Raw genomic sequence first — 25,657 nt, 5'->3', positions numbered from 1 at the left:
CTGGTCCCACCCCTATCTATTATGTGTCTCCCGAATTCCAGCTGATCAGGAGGAAATGGGGATTTTGCAGTAACCTTTCCCTGGAGTGGGGAGGGAATGGAGATTTTACAGTATCCTTCCCCTGCCACGTCCACCAAGCCATGCCCACAGAACTAGTAATAAAAAAATTTGAATCCCACCACTGCCGAACCAGTTATTAAACCAGCTGGATCCCACCACAATGAAAGTAGTAACAAATTGTCTAGTGCTCAAGGCACCAGGCTAGAAAGAAAGAGACTGTGAGTTCAAATGCTGCTTTAGCCAGGAAAGCCAGCTGGATGATTATAGACCAGTCACTTTCTCTCTCAACCCAACCCACCTCCAGAGTTATTGTTGTGGGAAAAATGCAAAAAAGAAGGTGCATTTGATAGGTTCACTGCCTTGACTTATTTGTAAAAATAATAACAGTGACATACAAATAAATAATAGCAATAGCACTTAGGCTTATATAGAAATCCATAGTGATTTACAGCACTCTGTGAGCAATTTTTTAAAAATCAGCATATTGCCAATTTGCCCCCAACAATCTGGGTCCTCATTTTACCATCCTCAGAAGGATGGAAGGCTGAGTCAATCTTGAGCTGGTCAGAATCAAATTCCTGGCAGAGTTAGTCTGAAGTACTGCATTCTAACCAATGTACTACCATAGCTCTTACTTATTTTTACAGAAATATAAATATAAAATATAAATATTTTGCCTACCAGAGTTATTCAAAATTTATGCTATGCATCAATCACTGATCCTTTCTGCAAGCTTGTTTGTGAACAGATTGTTTGTGAACTTTGTGTGGCATTTGTCAATCTTGACCTAAGGTAAGACAGAGATGATGTGCAGAGGTGGTATTCAGCCAGTTCTCACAGGTTCTAGAGAACCAGTAGCGGAAATTTTGAGTAGTTTGGAGAACCAGTAAATAGGCTGGCCCTGCCTCCGCTGCCTCCCAGCTGATCTTCTTTTGTTGCCCTGAAAAGGAGAACGAAGCTGGAAAGCAGGTTAGTGGGGTGGGGAGGGGGATTTTGCAGTAACCTTCCCCTGTCACACCCAAAAAGCCACACCCACAGAACTGGTAGTAAAAAAAATTGAATCCCACCACTGATGATGTGTTTTGATGAGCAAACATTTACCATGATAGAGCATGTGAATTCCAGTATTCCCTCCACCTGGCTGAATTTGGGCTATAAGATCCTCTCCCATATTGACTTCTATATGGAAGTAGCACCTTCCCTGTATTTAACTGAAAGAAAGAAGCCTAATTTCACTAAATTAAAAAAAAATGCCCAGTGTAAAATACATAGCTTTTTAGTTTAAATACTTTCCAGAATGTAACTTTTTATAAATGTCAAATATGGTAACTCTTAAAATATACTTAAATTATGTTCCCCTGGACACCATCTACTTCATACTTAATATATCATTAAATGCTCTAGCAGACTTTGATTTAAGTAGCTGTTTCCAATGCTACTAACAGACTTACTTATTGCAAAAAAAAAAGTCATCTAAATGTTCACTCATCTTCCTTGGAGGAAGAAATTTTATAATAACTTTTTTTTCCAACTTTCATCATTACTGCATTTTGATTATTCACCAAGGCATGGAGGAAGAAATAGAAGCAAACAAGAATTTTAAACTACTGTAGTGCAAAAGCAGAATTGCCTGATGGATGAAACCAAGAGTTAATTTTATCCAGGAATTTATTTGGAGAAGCAATTTCTAGATATCTCTGATCTTGATACCATCCAAAATATCAATTGACTTTTCTGACTATTAAAATGAATCTGCATGCCTCTGAATACTAAATACCTAGGACAAGCAACAGGGAATCTATTTTTCTTATTTCTACTTTAATCTGTTATTACATTTTTTTAAAACACAATCGTTTTGTGCAAAAGGGCTAAGAAGCTGCAAATGCTCAGAGGCATAGCATAAAAGTGACAGTCAACTTTTTTTTATTGGTAGCTTCCAATTAACAAAATTAATTTCATCCTAAATAGCTGGGATTCTGCATTTAGGTAGGAAAAGCAGATGCAAATTTATAGGGTTAGTGGATTCCTGGCTTTATGACTGCATATGTAAAACGCCACGAAGTGTCTTCACAGACCATAAGCAAACCATGAGTTAGAAATGGGATGACAATTAAATTCTCTTTAAGCTGCCAAGATTCTTTCTGGTTATATTAAGATAGCAATGCGTTTATAAATAAATAAAAGTTGCAAAAATGGACAAAACACAATTCTAGCATATTCTAGGTTCTGCGTTTAGGATAAAAAAGGAGTTTTTCAAAACCTAAGACACGAGAAACCAATGGGCATTTTAGCCCTTTCTCTTATGTCTCTTCCATCTATTAAGGGCTTTATGAGAAAGGGAAATGAGAAATAACTCACAGAGACCCATACCTTAATGTACTCACTAATAAATGAAGTTGTGGGTGCTTCAACACTGGAAGTTTTTAAGAAGAGATTGGACATCCATTGTCTAAAATAGTATAGGGTTTTCTGCCTAAGCAAGGGGTTGGATTAGAAGACATCCAAGGTCCCTTCCAACTCTGTTATTCTGTTATTCTGAAGGCTGGAGTATATCTAATTTAATTCCCAATATTCTGTAATTTTCTTTTACTTGGCATAGACTTTATGCATGACTCTCATTTACTTGGTTATAGGCTGCTATTGAGGATTGAAGCATCTAATTCTAGCAGGAAAGGTATTCTATCCAGATTGCAAGTAGCAATAGTAACCCTTTACTTGCTTTGTTCAACTGTGACCTGAACTATTCTTTCAACCATCATTTACCAAAAAAATGCGGTATGAGATTGACAAATATGAAAACACATTGGGAGACCAAGTTTCACAAAGGAATTGGATACATTTATCTTGAAGAAGACAATGAAGAATTGACGCTGTCTTCTAAAATCAGGCAATGCCCGTTACCTGGGATAGAAAAATCAGAATCATCAGGATCAAACTAAAAGGAATTGTTCCAATTTCCCCTCTTCTGCATCTTGATAGTTAAAAGGCTATCTGCTCTTGCAGGAATCTCCCACACATGCAAAAAAAAAAAAAAAAAAGACCAACCATACAGGCTTCTCTACACATTTACAGTAAAATCAATTTTGTATATACAAGAAAGGGGGCTTTTCAATGGCCTCTGCAACATTTGTAGAATTCTTAACCCAAGAAATTCTTCTAATGTCAGTTCCCTGTTTTAAGGCAATGCTGAAAACTTTCCAGGTAGAAGGGATGCCTTCAACTTATTGTTGACTACTGGTAACTGCCTGGACAAACCTTAAAGTCAGATTGGTAAAGTTTTTCTAAAGCAGTTGCCATTGCCTCCTTCATGGGGCTGAGAGTATGTGACTGGCTCAAGATCCCCAGCTGGTTTTGTGCCTAAATCAGACTAGATTCCCTCACAGATTCCGTTTCTAGCCTTCTTAACCATTGCACCAGACGTATCACCCTTCTGGTTGATATTATAAAAGTTTCAGGTATCTACATTTCATTTTGTTCTCTTTATCCCAATGTTAAATGCACACTATATTTTAAATTGTCTGTTGTCTGAATTTGCTTTTTCGAATGCTTTTTAATCAAAAAAAACAAAGTACATTCCAAGGGGTGAAAAAACCTGTGACTGATTACTCTTCTCCAACTCATAACAATCCTTGTCAGTCCTTTTGTATCCAAGACCAGAGGTGGTATTCAGCCAGTTCTGACCAGTTCTGGAGAACCAGTAGCAGAAATTTTGAGTAGTTCAGAGAACCGGTAAATACCACCTCTGACTAGCCATGCCCTCGATCTATTCGCTGCCTCCCAGCCTCCGAGCCCCAATTGATGGTTGGTCTATTGCTGCCTCCCAGCCTCCCAGCTGATCACTGGAAAGCAGGTTAGTGGGGTGGGAAGGGAATGGGGATTTTGCAGTATCCTTCCCCTGCCATGCCCACCAAGCCACACCCACCAAGCCATGCCCACAGAACCTGTAGTAAAAAAAAAAATGAATCCCACCACTGTCCAAGACACTTACACTAGCAAAATAGAGACAGGATGAGATAAACAGCTGTTCTTTGAACAAAAATGCAAAGAAAATATAAAGATCTCTACAAAAACTATAGGTTTCCACACAGTATCAACTTCAACTGAGAGATACATTTTGTACAAAAGTGAAAGAGTCAGGGGCTGCCTAAAATGCTGGCTTTAGTGGTAAATATTATGCCACAACTCAGATACTATGTTTCTAGGCTTCCAAATTCCAAATGTCTGTAATGTGTCCTAATTGCATCAGGGTTTAAAAATTAATAAGAAATCTGCTGAGTTATCATTAGGGTTTTGGCTAGAGGTGTTTTGACTGCCTACGTTTTCACCTGTTGTAGAGAATTGAAACTGAAATACTGAGAGACCGTATTCAGGAGTGGGTTGGATTTAAAATAGTAGATGAGCACACTCTGTGTGACTGTTGGATGTATTTTCTGCTTACAAGGACCAGGTGTGTGTTGTAAGTTGTAATTATCCTTGCTTTTAATTTTGCCCCTCCAGGGAAATGGTCTTATAAGCAACAGTTTAACCCTTTCTTATCACAAAGGGCTTTTTCTAACAATAAGGACAAAGATGAATATCAGATTATATTTTCCTGTTTTTGCTTTTTCTCATATTCTTTGCCTCACCACCAATCCTGGTTCCTTTCTTCCAGCAACAAGGAGGCAAAGAGAGCAGAGCTTCAATCAGACAGAAACATCTCTACACGTTCATTGCACACAGCGAGCAGGATGGGATTTCCCCTTAGGTTGTCAAATGTCAGCATCTGCTATGACACAGTTCACTGTGTTTGTTTGCTCTATAAATCGTTTAGGTTTGAAGGTTGCAAGTAATTCTGTGTGTGTTTCATCATTTCCTGCGAGTAATCAACCATGTGTTCCTCTTGTTTCTTGGGGAAGCATTTTTCTTGTACTGGATAGCCTTTCGTGCAGCAGGTAACATGTGAACTCAGAACCTAGGAAGAGGTGCATTCGCTTCCAAGCTAGAATTGTTTTTCAGTTCCTGTTCTGTGTTTGTGTTTCAGACATCCCTTATCAGTGACCATGACTTTACCAGTTGACTCGGCTACGTACCATTGGCAATGGCCAAAAGAAGAAAGTTCACAGTTGGAATCAACACCTCTCTTATCCTCTGACAAACCAAGGCAGAACCAGAAACACAACTGGGACAGATGCAGGATTGTCTTTCCTAATAATGCTAGATTTCAAAAGGAGTTGGGAAGAATCCTGAAGACATATTGCAAAAATGGGATACGAACCACAAAATATACTTTGCTGACCTTTTTACCCCAAAATCTCTTTGAACAATTTCACAGGTATGAAAATGCACCACTACACCAAAAGAAAACCACAATGGTGGTTATTTTTATATCTGTTTTCAGTAAATGAAAGAAAAGTATCCCCCCCCCCCAAAAAAAAGAATCATACAAAAAAGCAAATAATGCCTTTAGTGAGGTAAGAATCAGATATTGTTGCAGATTTAAACTCCTCCTTCAGATTGTCATTAAAGGTTTTCCATTATATAAGTCTGGAACATACAATACAGCATTGGCGCACACAATGTTATACACCAGTGTTGCACAACCTTGACAAGTTTAAGACATGTGGACTTCAATTCCCGGTATTCCTCAGTCAGCATGCCGAGATATAGAAACCATGGTGTAGATGATGCTCCTACATAGCATCAAAATTACAATGAAATAAAATTGTTTCTTTATTTTAAAATGACCAAAATGTTATGAGATTTTAAGTGACAATGCCAAAACCTTGGATGATTTAAGCTAGATTTTGGCCTAGTCATAGTATCTCTGTTGCAGATCTGATAGACCCCAGATATTCAACGAACTCTAAATTAAAAGTTGGAATGTTTTATACAGTGTATAAACATTGTATATTAGAAAGTGTACAGAGAAGAGCAACAAAGGACTGGAGACTAAAACATATGAAGAATGGTTGCAGGAATTGGGTGTGTCCAGTTCAATAAAAAGAAGGACTGGGATGACATAATAGCAGTATTCCAATATTTGAGGGGCTGCCACAAGGAAGAGGGGATCAATCTATTTTCCAAAGCACCTGTAGACAAGACAAGAAGTGATGGGTGGAAACCTATCAAGGAAGAAGCCAACCTAAGTCAAAGGAGAAAGTTCCTGACAGAACAATTAATCAGTAGAATGAGTTGCCTCCAGAAGTTGTGGGTGCTTCATCAATGGATTTTTAAGAAGAGAAGAGACATTTGTCTGACGTGGTACAGGGCTTCCTGCTTAAGCAGGGGATTAGACTAAAAGAGCTCTAAATTTCTTCCAACTCTGTTATTCAGTTCTGTTCAGTGTATTAGAGTGGAATCTAATACTCCTCTTTGGCACCATCTGTGGATGTGCGAATGAAATTCACCCCCTCTCCCCTCCATATACACACATGCTCTAAACTTTGTTTAAAGAAAGTCAGAAGAAACTCCGTATCTCATGGGGAAGACTACAGGAGGGAAGGGAAGGGAAGGATTGGATCAAAGTCTGATTGTGCAACAGGAAACAACACTGAATTCCATATTTAAATATGGGTGATGATTTATAAAATGAATAATAAGGGACAGTCCAATATCATTTTAAAAAATAGCTCATTTAGTATGACATGAGATACTATACAATCCTTTCTCAGGCTATTTAGACAATAGATTGTGACGTGTGTCAGACGTTGCCTAATTCCAGTCTGTTGGGAGAGGCTTGGTGATTCATTGGGAGCTATAAATAACACTTCTTTAAGTAACGAGATGGTCCAGATCCTCAGGAAGCTATTCTAAGCACCATTCAGAAGAAGCTTTAATTAAATTCATCTGACCTGAGAAATTATAGACCAGTCTTGAATAGCCCAGTCAGAACAAATGGGTCATGACAAAGCAGCTATATATTATCTCTGGTGGAGAAACAATTTCAACCATCCCAAGACCTGGTTGGGAAATTGGAGTAGAAGCCATAAGATAATCGACAGCTCTGCCTTGTCTGTCAACAGTCTGTAGGTCAACATTATGTGGCTTTAATTTGTATCTAGTTTTACATTTATGCATAAGAATGTTCTTGACATTGTGAAGGAAGATAACAGATGTGTGTGTGTGTTTGTGTGCGTGTGTGTGTATTATACATACATATACATATACATATACATATACATATACATATACATATACATATACATATACATATACATATACATATACATATATATATATATATATATATATATATATATATATATGTAGCTGTGTTATCTTCCTTCACAATGTGAAGAACATTATACACATACACACACACACACACACACACACACACACACCTGTTATCTTTCTTCACAATGCCAAGAATGTTCTTATGCATAAATGTAAAACTAGATACAGATTAAAGCCACATAATGTTGACCTACAGACTGTTGACAGACAAGGCAGAGCTGTTGATTATATATAGATTAGATTAGATTAGATTAGATTAGATTAGATTAGATTAGATTAGATTAGATTAGATTAGATTAGATTAGATAGATAGATAGATAGATAGATAGATAGATAGATAGATAGATAGATAGATGTATTGTGTCACTGGAAGCACAAATGCAACACACACACACACACACACAAACATAGATAGATAGATAGATAGAGAGAGATGATTGATAGATAGATAGATAGATAGATAGATAGATAGATAGATAGATGTATTGTGTCACTGGAAGCACAAATGCAACACACACACACACACAAACATAGATGATAGATAGATAGATAGATAGATAGATAGATAGATAGATAGATAGATAGATAGATAGATAGATAGATAGATAGATAGCCTGGGGGTTGGGGACTCTGCTGTACACCATCTTGCCTATTTCAACCCTGCCCAAACAGATGCTACAGCTGACTTGCCATGGTGCCACAAACAAACTCATCACAATTTAGTCTAATATTTTATGAAAAATCACCCTGCATGGTTAGTGTGGTTGCATACATGCATTGCATAGACAGAGTTTTTGGACAGAGTTAAGTTTAGCCATTAAAGCAAATGAACGAATAAGTGAGTGGTTGGTTGGTTGGTTGGTTGGTTGGTTGGTTGGTTGGTTGGTTGGTTGGTTGGTTGGTTTGATTAGACCCAGAAATCATTGCCTCACTATAACAATAAGAAAGATGATAAACATAACAACTCCATTAATTATTCTATCCTTTTAGGTTGGCCAACATTTACTTCCTCCTCTTGGTGATCATCAACTGGTTTCCACAACTGGAAGTTTTTCAGAGGGATATCACAATGGTACCTTTACTTACTGTTCTTTTAACTATAGCAGTCAAGGATGGCACTGAAGATTATAAGAGATACAAACTGGATCAGCAAGTCAATTCTTCTAAAACGAAGGCATACAATAAGTAAGTCTATAAATATGCCATTACATTATTATTCCTTATATCCCTAACCCATCCCCCATATTTATGTAAGCAATAAACTATCAGAATACAATTTGTGGCAGAAGATTTTTTTTCTTTATAATATCGGTATTGCTGTAATTCTGTTGGTACATTCAATTTCCTGTTTAAAATTGTATTTCAAACATCAATTATGATGAATATCACAAAATTCAACCCTATGCTTATGCCACTGTTATTTAGATTCCTACAGAACAGTGGTGTGTTGCAGGAGGTGCGCCCCGGTACTGGCGTACCGGTGCCTGCCCGGAGCACTGGGTACCATTCCAGTACGGCGCTCCAAAGGACCCACCCTCCCGCCCAAGCTCCTTACCTGTATTTGAGCTCTTCGGCACTTCCGCACATGCACACGGAGCACGTGGCGCCTGTGTGATGCTCTGTCGAGCAGCTGGAGCATCACAGAGGCATCGCAGGAAGTAAGGAGGCATGCGCATGCTGCACTCATTGATGTGGTGAACGTTGGGCCCTGTTGCAACCATACCAGTTGCAATGGGATCCAGAACCCACCACTGCTACAGAAATATGATTTATTTCACATAAGCAATCATGTAATATACCTAGTTTTAGCTTACTGCTTTCTACAAATTCAGCCATTGAATGTGTAAACCACAGTGCTTTCTTTAATAACCCATAGTTAAAAATTGGTTTAGGGTGATGTGTGAAGCCATTCTACAGATCCTCTTTGCATCGCATAAAATATATATCCACTCCTTTAGACATTGCTTTGAATATTTTTTTGACAATGCAGACAGCTGGAGATGCAAGCATTTTGGAGAATGGCATACAAATTATGGAAAACAGTGTACAGACAAGTTTCCTCGGCATATAATTTCCATGCAGAGAAATGTAATTGCTTGAAGTTGTTGTTTTAAATTTCAAGTATTTAAAATGATAAAGGCCCTATAATCCATACATATCCGAGATTCAAGTAACAGGCCAGTGAACTTCTAACTTCTATTTTATACGGTTCAGAAAGTTTCGGTCTCATTGTACAGCCGAGAAGAAAAAAATCCAGATTGGCAGCAAGGCAGGCACTAGGACCCAGGAGCACTCTTTTTGATGGCAGCAAAACTGGTTTTCAGAAGGAGGACACCTCTGTGTTTCAACAGGTGTTGACTAAAGCAAGCAAAAGCAGTTGGCTCAATTAAATTCAACCTGACACTTCTCCCTGGAAGAAAACAACCGGAATAGTTTGTGTTTTAATTCTTTAAGTGTAGCTTTAAAGGGGCAGGAAGATGTCAAGGAAATGTGCTCAGTAACATTCCTACAGGATATACATTGGTTCAGAAGACTGTGCTGCCAGAGCATTGTCTCAGAGTCTGAGAGTGTGGAATCTGTGACGAGAAGGAATGGGAGAAAGAATGAAGAAACTACACGAGTTGTGCTGTCGAACTTGCCCTTTGAAGCCAAGTGGAAAGAAAACCCAAACAGACATCATGCAGGCAACAAAATCAAGACCACCCGATACACATTCCTGTCTTTTATCCCTAAAAATGTTTTTGAACAGTTTCACCGCTTTGCCAACATATATTTTGTGGCCATCGTTGTTCTTAATTTTGTGCCGGTAGTCAATGTTTTTGAGCCAGGAATATCTGTGTTGCCCGTCTGTGTTATAATGGCCATCACTGCTCTTAAAGATGCTTGGGAAGACTTCCGGAGATACAAGCTGGACAAGGAGATCAATAGCATGGGCTGCCTAGTGTACAGCAGGTAAATACCTTCTGAGATGCAGTTTGGGGAGGTTTCAGAAGCAACTTTAATAAGCCTTCAAATATTATCCAATATTATTTACTACTAATGCTAATTTGTTTTAAATAATCTAGCTAAAATTAAACTAACTAAAACAAATATTTTAGTATTGTAGAAGAGAGAAAAAAAATTTCTAGTAACCCCACCCAGGTTGCTTTCTTCTGCTTTTTTTCTTTGTTTCAAACTAAACTTATGTGACATAGAGATGTAGTGTTCATTGCAAAGACAATAACCAAGAATTAAGTTTCTAGTTTTGGCAATTTCAGTTTTCGATCCTTTCTAAATGATTCCCAATATGTTTTGTTTTGTTTTTCTGTTTTTTTTCACAGCTGTCATATACATAGCGACCCTTTTATATCACTAGTCAGATTGCTAGTCAGAACCTATAAATAGTTAGGTAAAATCAGAACAGTGAGCAAAATATGTGTACAGTTTCTGTAATACTTTGAGTAGTTCATCTCTTGGCTTTTGAAAAATTATACCCGTGCTGCTGTCATCATTTACTGAACTGTCAAGTTTTGATAATCATGTTTCTTTTCTTACAACCGTTCTAAAGGTAATATTTAACATATAATTATTGTTAGTATTTAGTTTATTATTATATTTCTGTTCCTAATTTCTTGGCCTAAAGGAGAACTATTGAGGAAACTAAAAATTTGCATGGAAACACTGGTCCATACACCACAATCAAACCACAAACCAACCACCAGAGTTTCCTTCTCCTCCTTCCTTCATCCTTTTGGTATTACAATTCCTTCTCTCACTTCCTCCGTCACCATACTTTGTCATCCACACAAAGTAAGGCCAATGATGAGTCACACAATAGTACATACATACCAGAATTCAAACCCATAAGAGTTTCTTATGCTGCCTTACAGATAGCAATTAAGATTCCCCCCCTCAAATTTAGTTGTAATCTATCTATTTTATCTGTAAACTATGAAGAATCAAGAAGAAAAGTTGGAACTGAATTTGTGTGAGTGAACCATATGAGGAACAGATCACCTTTAGGTATGGATCTTAAGTAATGATATCTAAATTAGGTCCTTTTAGTGGCACAGATCCATATTATTGTCTTCATTAGTGCTCTTAGGAATAGGAAAAGAGATTTTTTTTATTATCTGTACTTTGTTCCTCAGTTTCTAAAGAATGGAGAAGTGAATGCAGAATTTTGCCACATATCTCTATCATCACCTCTACACCCTGCTTTAAATTTAGATTAACACACTACATTCCACATTTTTTCCTAGGCCTCCCAGTCTCTGTAGCATGCCACAGGATTCTGTTTTTGGCTAACAGGCCAATTTCTGAATATTTTAAGTAAGGATGGGAAAGCATTTCCATGCACATTTACTATAAAGGCTTTATTTCTTTTTAAGGTTATTATATCCAAACAGTGGCCTGTTGTGATGTCCAGCTATGGGTGGAACATTCTTTGTTACTATTTGTCATCCAAACAGCAAGTTGGCACCAATATGGAACTTAATTTCAGATAAAAGTCTAGGAAATGATAGTGTACAGGTGTATATTTGAATACCATAGTATTAGACAAGATCTCTGCTTCCTTGCCACATAAGAGAAGAGTAAAATGAATATTTTCTTCAGTGGCAACAAATTTTGATGATTCCCCTTACTCAGATTTGCCTCAGGGCTGTGACCTAAACTCAAAATTAGAGGAAGCTGAACTAATAGATGGGAACTGCTTTCTCTAAGGAAAATTCGAATTTTGGCTAGTTGGACAGAGGCACTTAATTTACCTTCCGATGCCACTTGGAACTTTCCATATCTCCAGATGGTAGAAGACACTTGGAATTTTCTATATTGTTGTCCTTCAACATTTCCGTGGAGATATGTGTTATGGGTGCATCAGAACATCTTAATTGCCTTGATGTATCAGAACACCTTGAATTTAGATTTTTTTTTTCAATTTCAGATGACAAAAACATACATCAAGTCATTATTTTTCTTAAAAATTAATTATATTGGCTACAAGGAAAATTTGTGATAAAAAGTTGAAAGTTTGTAAAATGGATGAGATCCTTTATAATTGTTTTTAGCAGTACTCTATCAGGTCAGGTTTAAAGATATTGATAACATATTTAAACTGTGTTTCCTGTAACTTACATACATGTTCACATATCCAGGATCTGTTTGAAATACAAGAATTTTTCACACACTTCTACAATATTATGAATTGGGATTCATAGAATGCCAGCTGGATTCATCTTACACATGATTTCTTATTTTGAAGTGTTCCTGGCAGATGCTTCTAATGAAAGTTCTTCTATAATCTTAAGATCATTTCATCATTGCTTTTATTTTTAAAAAGTTTATTTTAGTCTTGCTCCTGGGCATTCTTCCTTATAAACAAAAAACCCGAGGCCTAACATCAAGGCACCAAATGAGAAAGTATTTTATTTTATTATTTATTACATTTTTATGCTGCCCATTTTCCTCATTAAGTGACTGGTTTCTTACTATTTATATCTAACACTGTGAAGTGCTTATTTTACACAGTTTCAACTAGTTCCTAGAAAAAACTTCACAGGCTGTTGTGAGATTTCTCTTAAGAAATGTCCTAATACCATATTCATCTTCAGCTGATCTTGAAATTTTGCTTTGCAAAAGGCTAACCAAGGCTTCATCTTAAATGGAATTGATTTGCATAATGTTATTAATAAACATGCTGCAACACTGAAATAACTCCAGGCAATGAATTAATGGAGGTACAATATTTGTCAGGGAGAGAGGCTCTTGCTTCTTCTTGCCAAAACTTCCATTTACATGCAATTCCCTTATTGGAAAAGCCAGGTGCCTCTTCAATCATTGCCTATGCCACACCTTTTGGTTCCAGTGCTTTGTATAATGCAGGTTTTGGAGAAAAGGCATTATCCCAATAGACAATGAATGTTTGAATGTACATATTTATAGAAGATTTCTTGCACATCTTAGCACATGATCAAACTGTTCCTGAAGATATCGCAAGCACATGATCAAACTGTTCCTGAAGATATCGCACTCATTTTGAACATTGATTTTTACATAGAGAAAGGGAATGCTAGCAACACTTCACAGTGTTGTTACTGTTAGATTGGATTTAAATTGTCTTCACAAATTCCTACTGGTTGTGCTATTCAGTCATCTGGGAGGAGGAGAAAATTTAGCATTGACAGGAAATCTTTTGCCACATATCCAAAGCAAGACTGCAAGGAATATAAAGAAAATCAGGCTAGTATGATCTGTGCTTTCTGTGTACAGTTCTAAAAGATCAATTCTTGTTGAGAAAAAGAAAGGGGGAGTTGTTCATTCGGGCCTGACTGGACTTGGCCCAAATGAATTGAATCCAAAGTAGATCCAACCCTCTTTCATAAATCAAGGTTGGGAACAATCAAATTATGGATATAAAATATATGGAATCCGCTCACTCCAGTATGGGAACTACTCTATAGGCAATCACCATCTTCATTTCCTATTAAACATTTCTAGCTTTGAGACACTGTGAATTGCTTGAAAACACGAGAAGCAAAATTAAAGAAGCCATATGGAACAAAAAGTACATGCCCTAAAATAAAATAGTTATAAAATGAAAACCAGGACATAGTTATCTACACTATCTAACCCTATTTCCAAAAAAACTCAAAATAATTTGCTAGGATTTGGTGGCTTTAAAGGGAATCAGTATTATTGTTTGGTGTAGCATAATGGTAACCACTACCAAAATAGCAATAGCAATAGCAGTAGACTTATATACCGCTTCATAGGGCTTTCAGCCCTATCTAAGCGGTTTACAGAGAGTCAGCATATTGCCCCCAACAATCTGGGTCCTCATTTTACCCACCTCGGAAGGATGGAAGGCTGAGTCAACCCTGAGCCGGTGAGATTTGAACCGCTGAACTGCTGATCTAGCAGTAGCCTGCAGTGCTGCATTTAACCACTGCGCCACCTCAGTATGTAGAGAGTTTTATGGAAGTTTCATGTTGAAATATATACATCAAACTAAACATAATATGATTTCATTTGATCTTAATATACAATATCCTTTCTGAACTCAGCCATTTTTGCTAAACATGTGGTTTCTGGCTTCATGCATTGCGCAGTCTAGATCAATTGTGGTCTGTTCACAACTGATCCTGAGAAAGGAAGGTAATAAAGGAAGTTGAATTCATGAGGGGCAAGGCTGCATTCCTCAATGAAGATTATAAAATCATTTTAATCTGGTCATCTTTTTAACACATATTAGGTTGTCCTGGATTGTTATTTTAACTGGGAGAAAGCTTTAGAATTACATTTTTTTTCCTAATAGAATATTAGAGAATTAGAAGCTACAGTTTCATTCTTATATGGTAGACTGTTTCTAGAAAGCAACATTGGAGACTTTTGCTCTCTATTGAAAATGTCAGGGTAACCATTTCAATGTTTAATGTAAATTGTCTCTGGTGTTTTGGTATAAAACAAAAGCAGTTGGGTTTATCATGAGAAAACCAAAACTTTATTAGGCTAACTGAAGTTGTACAAATTCTGAAAGTTCAAAAATTCTGCCAGCTAATACATAGATTACATTTCTCCTTTCCATCTATTTGATTGGATTGCAGGAAATGCCCAGAAAGTGTCTAAATTCAGTAAAGAATTGGAGAAATATAATTGAAATGTAAATAAATGTTTTATTTGACCAGGGAACTAGTGCTAAATGTTTTCTCATTTGGAAGTCGATATAGAGTTTAGGGTGCTATTGGATTTAATCTTCTCTCAGAATACCAATTTGGCATCTGGACCTGAAACATACTTTGTTATCTTAGATGGCTAAACTTTTTCAATCATAGAACTAGCCCAATGATAATGACTTCTGCATTGGAAAAAAAAACTGTTTTATATTACCATGGTGCACAGTAGATGGAAATTCTCTTGAAGCAGTTTGGAGATTTCGGATAGTAACTACATGGCATCCAAATTGTTTCCAACCACATGGAACCTACTTTGTCTTTAATTTCTTTGGTTATGGACCCCCAAATACAAGTAATTTAAATTCCCAAATACAAGTAAGGGGACGCGGTGGCTCAGTGGCTAAGACACTGAGCTTGTTGATCAGAAAGGTTGGCAGTTTGGTGGTTCAAATCCCTAATGCCGCATAACAGAGTGAGTTCCCGTTACTTGTCCCAGCTTCTGCCAACCTAGCAGTTCAAAAGCATGTAAAAATGCAAGTAGAAAAATAGCAGCTTCCTTTGTTGGGAAGGTAACACTGTTCCATGCACCTTCGGCGTTTAGTCATGCTGGCCACTAGACAGGGAGATGTCTTTGGAGAGTGCTGGCTCTTCAGCTAAGAAACGGAGATGAGCACCACCCCCTAGAGTTGGGCACATATGTGAAAGGGGAACCTTTACCTTTACCTTAAATACAATTCCAATTGCTGGCGTTGAATATATAAAGGCCCATACAATCCATGAACACAGTTCTTTCTCTCTCGTCTATCATGAAGGATTAAAAGCTTTTCTCCAAGTGTTTCTTCTCTTAAAAATACTCACATGTCTTCAATTCATTAGTTACCCTCATTGTAGAAAGCCATCTTAAGGAATATTTACTTGCTACCTGGTACGCTGAGTTTAAAATGCCAGTTTCAATTAAACAGCTGGGGGGGGCGGTTGGTAAACTGCCAAAAGATTACATCCAGAATATGTCAGTACACCATATATATTTCCTAATTGATAGATTCAGGGTCATAACAATAGTGTTTAAAACTTATATATTGTTCCATAGTGCTTTACAGCATTCTCTAGATGGTTTATAATGTTAGTATTATTTGCATATGGTCCCCAACAATCTGAGTCCTCATTTCACTGACCTCAGAAGGATGGAAGGCTGAATCAACCTGAGTTTGCCTGCAACACTGCATTCTAACCACTGCTCCACCAGGCAATAGCATGCTGCCTTCCAATTGATTAGGTGCCCTCATTTGCATAGGATAACATAAACATTCTTGAGCAGAGTATACCCAAAACTAATCACTACTGTCCTTTTAATCAGCATGAAATGCTGTATATGGCCAGGCATGATTATGACTAATTACTCTTTCCTTCTCTTATTAAAAAGCATCATGTGAAAGTCTCAGGCAACCAAGACCATGATGACCAACAAAGGCCAATAACTATGAGTCCATGTGATGTAGATCATGGCATATAAAAGTTTGTGACTTGGAATGTAAGAGGGCTGAACATCAAAGTGTATGCAATGCATTAACAAATGGAATGAAAGAATGAAAGAATATTGTGTGTAACTACAGTGTGAAACTACAAGGAAAGGGAAGTTTGTAATAGTTCCAAATAAAAATTGAACGGTTTTTATTGAAATGGAATTGATTTATACATGAATGGGGGCAAGAGCAGGCTTAATTAGGAATGAAATGCTAAAATATATTAATTGTTGAGGGTTGCATATAAAAACAGGAATCCATACAGTTGCAAATTAAACTCCAGTGAATGGGGATTATAGAAGAACTGGAGAACCATCTTGGGAGAAATAATGCAGCATTCTGAATGAATGTTATCTGGATAAAACATCATTCTGTTAAGTGACATGAATAGCTGGTAGGAATGAGAATGCAAATAACATGACTGGGCCTTTCAGAAACCCAAGGGAGAATGAGAATGGGAATCTATGGTTACCTTCTATTTTAAGAAAAAAATACCTGTTTTAAGTATAAAATGATTCATACATATGCATGTCAAAAGAATAAATATAAATCTGAAAGCATGACTGATTTTATAATTTACAAAGAAAGACTGAGAGAATGAATAAAGTATGTGAATATATAAAGAGTCGAGGTGGTGCAGTGGTTAGAATGCAGTACTGCAGGTACTTCAACTGACTGCTAGCTGCAGTTCAGCAGTTCAAATCCCACCGGCTCAAGGTTGACTCAGCCTTCCATCCTTCCGAGGTGGGTAAAATGGGGACCCAGATTGTTGGGGACAATATGCTGACTCTGTAAACCACTTAGAGAGGGCTGTAAAAGCACTATGAAGCGGTATATAAGTCTAAGTGCTATTGCTATTGCTGCTATGTGAACACAATGAAGCCGTTAAGTCCTGCTATCCTGAGTCATTGTGGTTGGGAGAATGGAACATTCCTGAGAAGGATGAGCAAAATGTATTGGGAGTGTTTGGCAGTGTATTCTCCAGGTAGAGTCAACCAAGTAAAGACGGTCATCTGAACAGCCCACTAAAACAAACAAGCATTGCTATCAGACAGCAATAATATTTACTGGAATTGAGTGGTCATTTGAACAACAACGCAAAGGCAAGAACACATTTTTAAAAAACCTGGATAGATAACAAGATAAAGTGAAGACGATACATAGTGTTGGATGGTGTCCTTGATGTAGCTATGAATCTTGCTGCTGGTAGACCAATGCAGAAAAAAGAAGATCCAAAGCTGGAAAAACAGAATTTGGTGGAAAACTGGAAACATGGGTTAAACAAAAGGGAAGGGAAGGAAAAAAGAGAAAGAAACAAAAAATATAATGGGTACAAAAAGAGGATTTATGAGTTCTGTTGAAAAAGCATTAGTAAATTAATTGAATAAATGGCCAGCGGATATTTTAAATATATATATGGGAGTCATTTGAAAAAAAGTGAAAAATAAGTTATTACACATTATCACGGAACTATGGTAGTGGAATGGATGAAAAAAAATCTGTGATGGAAAGGTGGCATGAAAAAATCCTGTCAATAAGGAAAAATCCATATAAAGGAATGATTGCTGCAAAAACTACATATAGAGAGAAGACTGAAGTGGGCAGCTGTAACAAATCTAAATAAGTAACGTGGGAACACTTTTTAGTGTTGACAATAATTTAAGAGTGCTGATGATGCTAATGTGTTTTGACTGCATTTGTGAAAACAAAAGCTATTTAATTTTATACACTGCCATTCTACAGCTTAAGGCAACCCAAGCATTTTTTGCAATAAGTCAAATGTTTTTTTTAATATTTATTAGCAGTAATTTGTTTTAAAATGTTACTACCCTGTTGACCTAAGGAAAAAAATATACCTGAAATTTTAGTCCAGTTTTACCATTATATGACAACATAGATTAACTAAACATTTTTTGTAGATTTGTCTTAAAACTACTTGATAACTTATTGATCCACTTGAACTTAAAAATATGAACTTAAAGGAATCTCCCTGAGTAGAGATATCAATGATATAATATCAACTTTCAAAGCATCTGGTTGCTTATGAAAGTTGATATGATTCACTTTCTATATTTATCTTAGCAATTGTTTTTTTAATATATTTTAAGATTCTTTTTCCACCCAGAGTCACTTGTTGAAATGGATGGATGGATGGATGGATGGATGGATAATCTGCTTTCCCCATAAATCCACTTGCATTAAAAAATGTCTTTAAACAAAATGCTTTCCTGTGCCCTAAAGAAAAGAGGTGCTCTGTGCGTTGATAGGGCAGTCACAGATTGTTAACTGATGGTGCATCTTCTCATAACAGGAGCCAAAACACCTACATTGAGAAGTGCTGGAAAGATGTTCAAGTGGGAGACTTTGTGCAGCTGCAGTGCAATGAGGTCATTCCTGCTGATATTCTGCTGCTCTACTCCTCTGACCAGAACAGGATCTGTTATTTGGAGACAGCAAATCTTGATGGTGAAACCAACCTTAAACAAAGACAAGTTGTGAAAGGCTTCTCCCATCAGGTAAGCAACTTCTCTCTCTCTCTCTCTCTCTCTCTCTCTCTCTCTCTCTCTCTCTCTCTCTCTCTCTCTCCCTCCCTCCCTCCCTCCCTCCCTCCCTCCCTCCCTCCCTCTCATTGATTATTTTCAGTCGAGACTAGAAAATTAAATAATTAAATATAACCCTCCCCCCACTTTTTTTCTCCTGAATTTTAAGTATCTGGAACAGTTTTCTAAGCCCCTGATTTTTAAAACCGACATAGAGTGCAGCAAGATAAGAGCATAAGCCTAAACACTTAGGGAATCATTTATATCCACCTTTGTTTGCCAAATGCATGAAGATGGGACCATTTCAGGAGCAGGATTCACAGTTCCTCAGGACTCTTCTATGGAAGCGCGGTATGGAGGTCTTGTGAGACAGCTTCAGATTCTTCTTCCAAGTTATAATTATTAGTAGAAGAGAGCAGAAGAGAGCAGAAAAGTAATCTTTATAACATATCAGCTGTTGAAATGTTACATTAATCTTATATAAAAGCTGGGTTTTGAAACATAGGTTTCGAAGTTTTGTCAACACAGGAAGAGGCATGCTCTACTCCAGACCTTCACAGAAACTCTCAGCCTGTCAGCACTTTTGTGTAGACTGTCAGATGCTTGACAAGCCTACAGTTGGGGGTGGGGTGAAAAAAACAGGTGATTTATTGTGCTCCATTACGATGAGCCAGCTTGCAGGCTGTACTGTCAGATGGTCATCCACCCTGTGCAGATCGATTGATTGGTTATATTAGTGTTTACAGCCTCGGAATGAGGTTCTAAGTTTACCCCTAACCAAAACACAGTCATTAATTTCAAGCAAGCCATTAATGGTCCAGAAATATAATTTAAAGAGAATGTTTAAAAAATTCAGCAGGCAAGCAGTGACTTTTTACCAATATGTAACATTTCCTTGCACCTTCACTCAGTTTTCTTCAGAATATTTTTTTAAATAACTATTTTATTTATAATAGTAAGAGAGAGAGGGACAGCGACAGAGACAGACAGAGGGAGATGAAAATTGTGAAGGAAACGTAAAATCAGAAAAAAGAAAGAAAAAAGTGAAGTAAGAATACGGTAAATAAAAAAGTTATAGAAAGAAGTGACTTGCAACCTTATCACATAGAAATAAACTTCACCCCTATATAGAGGCATATGTGGTATTGTGTTTTTATTCAAATGCATTGAAAGGATTTAGGTGAACTAAGTCCAATTTAAAATCACTTACTTCGGGAGAAAACTAAAGCTTCATCCACCCACTGGAAATGTTAATATCCATGTGCATTTTGGGATGCAAAATTTAGTGGGATATGAAAAATTGATAATAAATGTTAGTCTTACTTCAAATTTAAGCCTGATTAGCCAAAAATAATAGGTATTTTAACATCTCTGTTCCCACATTAATATTTTTTCAGAAGCAGTATAATTAATATTTCCTTTTATCCATTTTATATATAAATCCATTTGTGAAATTTTTAATTTTGGAAAAAATATATTATTTAAATTATAGAGTGATTTCTCAAACACCAGAGGTGTCAAACTCAAGGCTCACGGGGTGGATCCGGCCCATGGGGTGCTTAGATCTGGTCCATGGGGCCGCCTTGGAAACAGCAAAGGACCAGCCCATGGTGCCTCTGCCAAGGAAAACAGAGCTCAGGAACACTGTTCCCTCTAAGGTGCGCGGCTGCGCACGTGGCAAGAAAACACCGCACAGCCATTTATAACTGCATGCAGTGATTTCTGTCACAGGCAGAAGGGGAATATCTGCTGCCACCTCCTCCTCCTCCAACAGCACTTCCGGATTTGCCGCCCGACACAGCTGAGGTGAAGCCGCCAAAGCTCCCATCAGCACCTCCGCCCGTGGCAGTGGTGCCTCTCCCTCCACGCGGAGCACCTGAGCTGGCCCCCATGTTATCCCTCCCCCTTCCTCCTCTGCCATGCTTTTGAGGAGCCATGAGGCTGCGGGAGCTAGTAGGAAGGCGGCAGAGGGGGCGGGAGCAGGAAAAAAAGACCTCATGGCTTCTCAAAAGCACGGTGGAGGCGGCGGCAGGGGTAACCCAGAGCCCAGCTAAGGTGCTCCGAGGGGGGGGAGGCACTGCCACCACTGCCATGTGCGGGAGCGCCTGCAGGAGCTTTGGCTGCTTCACCTCGGCTGCAGCGCTGGGCAGAAAATGTGTTGGTGATGTTGGAGGAGGAGGAGGAGGCGGCGGTGGCAGCAGTTATTTTAGTGGCGGCGGGGGCTTGTTGGCATCTTCAGCAGCAGCCCTGCCCCCTGTGAAAAAAACCAAAAATGGATCCACGCAGATGACGTTGCCGCAACATGACTGGAGGAGGAATTCTGGGAGTTGAAGTCCACAAATCTTAAAGCTGTCAGGTTTGAAGACCCCTGGGGTTTTTTTCCCTAAAGGGTTATGGGTGCAAGGATCTTGTAACTTGACAGCTTTAAGACTTGCATGCTTCAATGCCAGAGTTTCTGAGCCAACATGACTGGAGGAGGAATTATGTGAGTTGAAGTCCACAAGTCTTAAAGCTGTCAGGTTTGAAGACCCCTGGGATTTTTTTTCTAAAGGGTTAGGGGTGCAAGGATCTTGTAACAACAGCTTTAAGACTTGCGTGCTTCAAATGCCAGACTTTCTGAGCCAACATTTTGGTTGCTAAGCAGGACCGTTGTTAAGTGATACTGATATTATATAACACTTTTAATTAAGCAGGTACCTTGAATAAACATAACTTTGAGTTTCAAATAATACTGATTTCGTTGTTGTCTTAGGTGACATCTGTGAAAAAAATTCAGGTGCTCAGGCATGAAAATATGCCGCTCAAACACTATACTTTTCTGCTCACACTGAAAAAAAATTAGAGGGAACATTGCTCAGGAGGACCCTCCCCAGCTCCATTTTCACTCCCAAGTGATTTGAATGGGCCACCCTGGCCAGACTCACCCAGCCCCCTGAGGTCAAGCACAACCCTGATGTGCCTTTAATCAAATCAAGTTTTACACCCCCGATCTAGACATCAAATGTAAAGTATTTTTAAATGTTTCTGTTTTCAGTGCTACAGATTTAACCTTTTCTTGCCTTGCCTGTGTTGTATCTTCCCCATTATGTTGCATTCCAGATATGTTGGATTTCAGCCTTTGTCATGATGGACATTGAAGTCCAATAAATCTAGATTGTACCAACCTGGGGTAGGTTGGATTAATTTATTGGCTTCACTCAGCTACTGTTGTATTACAATAAGTACTTGGATGGGGTCACATTTTAGATTCATTCATGGCACATTAATCTGCAATTATCACTTCTAACCATTGAACAAATATTGGGACAGCTCTTATAAACCAGTTTAAAAAATATCCATTTGCTATTACAAATCACTAATTTTGTTTTGTTTGTTTCTTTACAGAATACGGAATTTGAGCCAGAATTATTCCAAAATATTATTGTTTGTGAAAAACCTAACAATGATCTCAATAGATTTACAGGTTACATGTAAGTTACTGCAGTTTTTATTTTTACCATTCAATCACTATTATTAGAGCCAATAGAGAAAAGGGGAAAGTAATAAAATATGTATGTGTCATGATTTCACAGCATTTTATTATTTTTCATTGCTGCAGTTTGAAAAGGATGCCATAACAGTGTTGTGTTGTGTTGTGTTGTGCTGTGCTGTGCTGTGTTATGTTATGTTATGTTGTTATGTTATGTTATGATTGTATTCTACTCAAAATGTTTTGAGATATTGTGAACAATTTACATAACTATTATTGTACTCTCCCAAGTATGCAAATAGTCCAGAAATAAATATATTCAGCAATATTTGCTATATTCATTCTTCTTCAGTGAGGATTAAGACTGAATAGACTGTTAGTACTGCTGATGTCCTTCTGCAGAGAACTTTGTGTTTGGCTACAGCACTTTAACAATAAATTTTCTTTTATCATCTACCACAGTATCGTTATAAAGTGGGAGCAATTGTCATTGTTTAAGTATGGAATTAGATGAATTTGTGTGATTATTATAGGGTGAGCAGCTAACATCTTCAGAAAGAATTTGAATGAGCTCATGAGCTTTGCAGTGCATCCTATGTCGGAATTAGGAATTCAGAAGACTATTTTGTGACTTCGTTTCAAACAGATACACTATATAAACAAGTCAACCACATTTCTGCAAGTTCTGCTTTCTTCAACTTAAAGTCCTCTTAGGTCCTCTTTAGGTTTTCCAAAAATGCAAATGTGGGGGATAATTAATGAAATATTTGCCTCAACCATTTCCATCCTCAATTTCCTTTAATAATGAGAAATATCTGAAGAGCTGTAACCATATTCATCTTCCATAGATTCAGAAGTCTATCATTTTCATTCCAAAGGATGCAATCCTTTATTTGTGACAGCAATATCAGGAAAAGAGAAGTGAGGCTTAGGTATTCAACCCTGTCTGCTCTTTGTGTTTACAATAGGTGAATTACTAAAGAAGGCCCATGAGCTTTCCAAAAATATATTCGCCAATCAGGTTATTCCATCCAACTCCCAACATGATATATAAACTAGTGGGAAGTGTACTGATAAATTATTCCATAGCGCACTGAATGTTTTATATTTTCTAAAAGTGAACTAATACAGCCTTCTTCTATATTGCCCCTTCTAAGCACTGCAAGTTATCCAGAACATATTCTTGTTGCTAGCTATCTGTAGTTAATTATTCTGACTCATGAAGAGTCATTGGGTTTATACAGCCCATGTGATATGAAACTAGTACTACTGAGCCCAGAATATTTAAATATGCAAACAAATGTCAATTCGCAACAATGGCAAATGTAAATCAACACTGCTGGGTGTGTCTCATGATTGCTCTTCCTAGAAACTGTCTTATGGCATGCCAGTATCGGGATAATCTGAAGATAGGCTGTAATTATTTTGTTTCTATGGATCTTTTTTTTTTTTTTGTAGCCAAGTATTTTAAAATGGGGACAGGCCCAAGCCTCATTGAATGTTATTATTGATGAGGTCTGAGGCTGATCCTTTATCTGTTCCTTTTTTTAGTGGAAAATTAACTTGGTTTCCTACATTAAAAGCAAATATTCAATGCATAGAACTGTAAATACAATCACCCATTCCCTAAACTTTCCCATAATTATTTTGTAGTATGTACAGATAGCAGTTAACAGAAAGACTGGTATAAGAAATGAAGCAACCTATAGTTTGCATAAACGGTCCCAAACTGTCATTTGTAGCATCCAAATTCAATGGTCAAATACTGGTAGAGAAGTTTTCTACCAATTTCTGATATAAAGTAAAAGAAATAAGGCATTGACTTGGACAGGACAGGAAAGGAAAAGACAGGACAGGACAGGAAAGGAAAGGAAAGATCCCTCACAGATAAATCAAACAATCCACTTGCATGGCATCATCCCCCTCTCCTCTGTGAGAAAGAGACAACAAAAATAATACCAAAATGGCATTCCTTCTTGCTGTTAAAACCTCATTTACTCCAATCCTGAATATTAATTTGCTAGAAATGTCTAGCAAAGTCAATTTTTCTGAGTGTCAGGAGTCTGATAGCTTCAAAAGGTGGCATTTATCAGAAATGTGGTGATGTTCTATATGGCCCTCCAAAGTCTTTCTCTCACCTTAGATTCCACCACAAGGAAGGAGAATTTGTGATAAACATTCCATTCAGAATCCTTCAAAAGTAAGCTTGAAAGATGGGTCACAGAAAAAAGCTGAAGCATTTTGAGGCCTTTTTTCAGACAAAAGACAGATGGTTGCTTTAAAACAGCCTTTGAGCATTAAGTATGAAGAATCCAATCAAGTGCCTGTGAGCGTTTCACCATGTACATAAATTTATCTGCAGCGGCAAGGACATCCTTTTTTAAATGCTGCTGGCAAATATACCCAATGTATTGAATTTCCACTGCTGACACTTTGGTACAACAGAAGGTAGGAAGAGCCTCCGAGATCTTTGAACACTTACATTAAAAGAATGTATTGTGTCAAATTTTTTAAAAAATGTGTTGTGTCAAAACATTACATGGTGATCTGTAGAAGCCTAGGGCTCAAGACATCAGAGAAATCATCTTTTCTGTAATGTAAATTCTCAGCCTTTTAACACTGATTTGAAACCGCAGCATGGTAGTGATCCCCTGCAGTACTTTATACCATCAGTGAGCCTCAAAACATAATCACCCACGGTCACGACATTAGTAGTGTATTATTTAGCACTGAGAGAACAAGAAAAAAAAGATATGAAGAAAACAACACACATCTTTCTTCTTTGCAGGGAACAGCCTGATTGCACACGAATTGGACTGGACAATGAAAGCCTTCTTCTTCGTGGTTGCATAATAAGGAATACAGAGGTTGCTATAGGAATTGTTATCTATGCAGGTAATTACTGGATTTATTTTTCATACAACTACAGATTGATACTAGGGTCACAAAAAGTTCTTTCCCCCAGCACTTTTTGTGCAATGTAAAATTTGTTTTGCCTCTGGCACTTTCTCTGTAAAATGCAGAGTTGAAGTTGTTGTTGTTAGTTGTGAAGTCATGCTCGACCCATTGCGACCCCATGGGCAGCGTTCCTCCAGGCCTTCCTGTTCTCTGCCATCCTCTGGAGTCCATTTAAGCTGACGCCTACTGCTTCGGTGACTCCATCCAGCCACCTCATTCCCAATCATCCTCTTCTTTTTG

The 25,657-nt window shown here is 37.7% G+C and overlaps 1 protein-coding gene across 1 annotated transcript in view; it reads left to right on the top strand.

The window, feature by feature from the left end:
* The first annotated feature begins 2,837 nt into the window (after nucleotides 1–2,837).
* The window catches only part of ATP10B (ATPase phospholipid transporting 10B (putative)), a 67,387-nt gene continuing 44,567 nt past the window's right edge, over nucleotides 2,838–25,657 (top strand). The window contains 6 exon segments of the mRNA XM_032239037.1: nucleotides 2,838–2,947; nucleotides 5,081–5,371; nucleotides 8,266–8,460; nucleotides 18,762–18,966; nucleotides 22,375–22,460; nucleotides 25,248–25,354. Of these exon segments, the coding sequence (XP_032094928.1) occupies nucleotides 2,838–2,947; nucleotides 5,081–5,371; nucleotides 8,266–8,460; nucleotides 18,762–18,966; nucleotides 22,375–22,460; nucleotides 25,248–25,354 (994 nt within the window).

This window comes from Thamnophis elegans, chromosome 2 (assembly GCF_009769535.1).
Source record: "Thamnophis elegans isolate rThaEle1 chromosome 2, rThaEle1.pri, whole genome shotgun sequence".
NCBI lineage: Eukaryota > Metazoa > Chordata > Lepidosauria > Squamata > Colubridae > Thamnophis > Thamnophis elegans.
Note: the sequence above shows the minus strand (reverse complement) of the source record. Positions and strands in the feature narration are given on the sequence as shown.